The sequence below is a fragment of the Sphaeroforma arctica genome (genome assembly GCF_001186125.1).
Source record: "Sphaeroforma arctica JP610 unplaced genomic scaffold supercont1.1254, whole genome shotgun sequence".
In the NCBI taxonomy this organism is placed as follows: domain Eukaryota; class Ichthyosporea; order Ichthyophonida; genus Sphaeroforma; species Sphaeroforma arctica.
The window spans coordinates 7,246-11,071 of NW_014039304.1; the positions used below are offsets into that span (position 1 = coordinate 7,246).

Sequence of the window (3,826 nt, forward strand, 5' to 3'; positions counted from 1 at the left end):
TACACACACACACACACACACATATATATATATATATATATATATAGGTAATACATAATATATATATATATATATATATATATATATATACATACATACTTTGATGAACGAAGGGTGTCTTCATGTGCCAGCATCTTTGTGTACAGTAGAATACTGTTGTAGTATATTGTCTAATTCAATTGAACAATACGTAACAACATATGAAGCGAAACAGTATCACCTTATACCACCAATCAGAATAACTACAAAAACAGAGGCCCACTATCGGGGATAAACCAATTGCAAATCCCGATTCTCAAAACACCCCCCAATTCTGCCAGAAAGAAATACATAAATAAAAATGGAAGCGAGACAATTACATAAATAATCGATCTCGAAACGCACCTCATGGCTCGGCTCCACTTTTCCAATTTCAGATGATCTTTGGTGACCTTCACAACACCCTCGTTTCGTTTAAGCACAGCATTAATCTCCGTGACCCATTTGTCCCTCCGCCAGTCGGCTGTGGTAGCGCACTTCAGTGTGCGGCCGTCCTGATGGTGGTTCATAGGAGTTTTAGTACTGGTCTCGTAAACTTGTTTTATGTCCTGGTCTTGTAAACTTGGTTTATGGAATGGACGAGTGTGCTGTATTGTGTTGGATTCATGGCATGATTGTATGCAGTAGTGACCCAATTCTCCCACCACCAGTCGGCTGTGGTAGCGCACTTCAGTGTGCGGCCGTCCTGGTTGTGGTATATGGATGAGTTTATGTACTGGTCTGGCAAACTTGGTTTATGCAATGGCCGAACGTTTGCATACATCGTCATGTTTGCATGAATTTGGCGTGCGCAGTGCGGCTTATGGCATGGATTCTGTAGTTGTGTGCTGTATGTACGCTGTAGTACAGACACACATGCAGATATCTGAAGTGAGTTTTATCGTCTGGATGGATGTATTGGTGTCCTAAGTGAGCTGTATGTCGCACTCGTGTTTTGGTAACCTGGATGAGATATATGACACGGATGTAGGTAAAGTGTTCTCAATGGCGGGTCATATCAAGAGTACATCGTTTGATGTCCTGAGTGAAGGACACAGCGATGGTTTGCATTGTAGTCCTCTGATTGGTTTTTATCGCATTAATGTGTATTCTGTGACCAAAATGTAAGTTGCATTATGTATGCATACATGTAAGCATGCATGCATGTATGTATTTATATATGTATATATGCCTGTATTTGCGTATGTATATCTGTATGTATGCTTGTACGTACGTCTGTATGCATGTACGTACGTCTGTATGCATGTATGTATATGTGTATATATGCATGTATTTATGTATGCTCGGTGGGCCAACACCTTCTAAACAGAACCAATCGCCCTGGACGACAGTGAAAAAGACTATCGCCCGCATGCGCACCCCCACATAACAACACCACACGCTGAGCCATTCCAAACAGCTTACCCTCAGATAACAGTTGAACAAGTGGTCCGGATGATCCCTCTTACTCTCTATAGCCTCACACCGAATGATATTGATGGGGCTGATTGACACAATGATCTCTCCCAGCATGTCTTGGGTGCGCACGAGCGTGAACACAATCAGGTTCCTGGCTGTCAGCATGCCCACACTCAGCCGCCACATGACCGTGTTGATCTTAACGCACATCACACCGCTGTGGAAAATGTTGGAATAGCTGGCACTGGGACGAGAAACCGTATAAGGATACAGGGACGTTAATAAGATGGACTTGTTGGGCACTGACGGAGGGGGAGCGTACAAGGATGTTGGTACATACTTGGGGTGCACTCACGGGAACAGATGCACAGGGGCACCGTAGAAGGATGTGTATATCTTCTTATTGCTAAAACACACATACTACTTACAAACAAACAATTCCTTTGAGGTCCCAGTTCAATACCATTTCCTATTAAATAGGTCAATTCGATACCATTTTTGTGTTGAATGGGACACGTCAATGCCAAATCGATACCATTTTATGACATGATGGGGCAATTCGGTACTAATTCTAATTTAATTGGACAATTCTATTCCATTCTAAATTAATGGGACAATGTTACAAAAATAGCAAAAGTACAAAATGTGAACTACGGACCACGACAGAGTCAGTGACTGTGCACCCAGTCGGAGAAACAACAACAGCGACAACGCCAATCAATCCCAGCGCACACAGTCAACACCAAGCCATTGTGCGTATTGCTGTAGTTAATAGTTCGCGCTGGCGGAGAATCGTAGACTGAACTGTTGAATGTGCAACGGCACATACGAATTCCTGCAGAGGGAGGGCGATGACCTGTCCCGTGTGTGTTTGGACAGGTGCCCTTGTGGCCAGAATGATCAATGGTATGAAGCACGCACCACGTGCGTGGTATATATGCCACTTATGCAGTTATTCAATACGTATGATATAGATGCAAGCGATGGAGGCTGTCACATGCTTCACGCCGTCGCATATGCACGCAATGACAACGCATTGTATTGCGAAGACTTTGGAATGGACAAAAGAACCAATCAGCCTATACAGACTTGCACATACACGTGGCAGATATATATACGTTTGTACGGTTAATACGTTTATATGTACCCAGATACCGATACATACACACAAAGACAAGCGCACACCTACACTCTCAGTACTTACTGTTCTTCCAGCTCCGACACGATCTGCGGGAATGTCGGCTTCAGAAACTGAAACCCGCTGCGGAGGGGATTCCAAATATTGGCCATCACAAAGGCGGCGTTTTCTATGCCTTTGGTGGTCACCTGGTTCAGTGTGGCGGGTTTTGACCCTTTCTTGCTTAACTTATTGGGCTTCTCGGAGAGTTGGGATGCTTTCGAACTCGTGCCACCTAGAGAGAGTGACGGTGGGATATGCCGTACGTACCAAAAGAAAGTTAGGGTGTATTCTCAGGTTTTTGGCTTAGAAAAATTAGGAGTGTTTTCTCAGGGCTGGCCCAAAAAATAAATAGCGGGTTCCCCCAAGTATTTGACCAAAGCAAGCCGTTCTTGCGGCAATTCGTCAGCATTAAATACAGTACAGATATCAAAATGGGTACGCATTGGAGTCATATATGAGAGTATGGTATATCCATAGAGTGTGCTAGCATCCGATTTAGAAATTTAGGGTTTAAACCCTAAACCCTCACCCTTCTGTTCCAAGCGTGTGGCGCTGTCTTCGTCATTGTCACTGTTACTGCCTGCCAAATCCCCTTTTGACGACGATTTCCTCACAAGCCCAAAAAGATTCTGTAATTTTTATTTTGGGTTGGGTTCGGGATTTTGGAACAAGGTCAGTTTGGAATCGGGTCGAAAGTGTAATATTTATGAGCGGTGTCCACAATTGGGCGAAGAAATATGCACGGTGTACATGGACTACTTACTATTGGTGTAGTACAATGGTACAACCGAGCGTATCTTATGTTGAGCAGTGTTTCTATAGCATACACGTAAATGCACAGGCACTGACATAGACATAGACACAGACGCAGACACTGACATAGACACAGACACATATAGACGCACATATACATATACAGATAAATATAAATATACACACAAAGGCAAAGACACAGACACAGACACAGACACAGACACAGACATATATAAATATGCCCACAAACACAAATACAGATACACACAGACACAGATACATACATATACACAGACACAGACACAGATACGCACAAACGCACAGACAGAGGCAAACAGGAATAGTAATAACAAACGCAAACACACATACACAGACACAGGCAAAGACATCTGTAATACATATATCATATATCCATATATATATATATAATATATATAATATATATATATATATATA

General features: G+C 42.7%; 1 protein-coding gene across 1 annotated transcript in view; it reads right to left on the minus strand.

The window, feature by feature from the left end:
- Positions 1–3,826, minus strand: part of SARC_10452 (hypothetical protein) — a gene marked incomplete at both ends in the record, with an annotated part of 10,483 nt that overhangs the window by 3,908 nt on the left and 2,749 nt on the right. The window contains 4 exons of the mRNA XM_014295506.1: positions 385–626; positions 1,444–1,681; positions 2,642–2,849; positions 3,147–3,246. Coding sequence (XP_014150981.1) covers positions 385–626; positions 1,444–1,681; positions 2,642–2,849; positions 3,147–3,246 — 788 coding nt within the window. The remainder of the gene's footprint in view (positions 1–384; positions 627–1,443; positions 1,682–2,641; positions 2,850–3,146; positions 3,247–3,826) is intronic.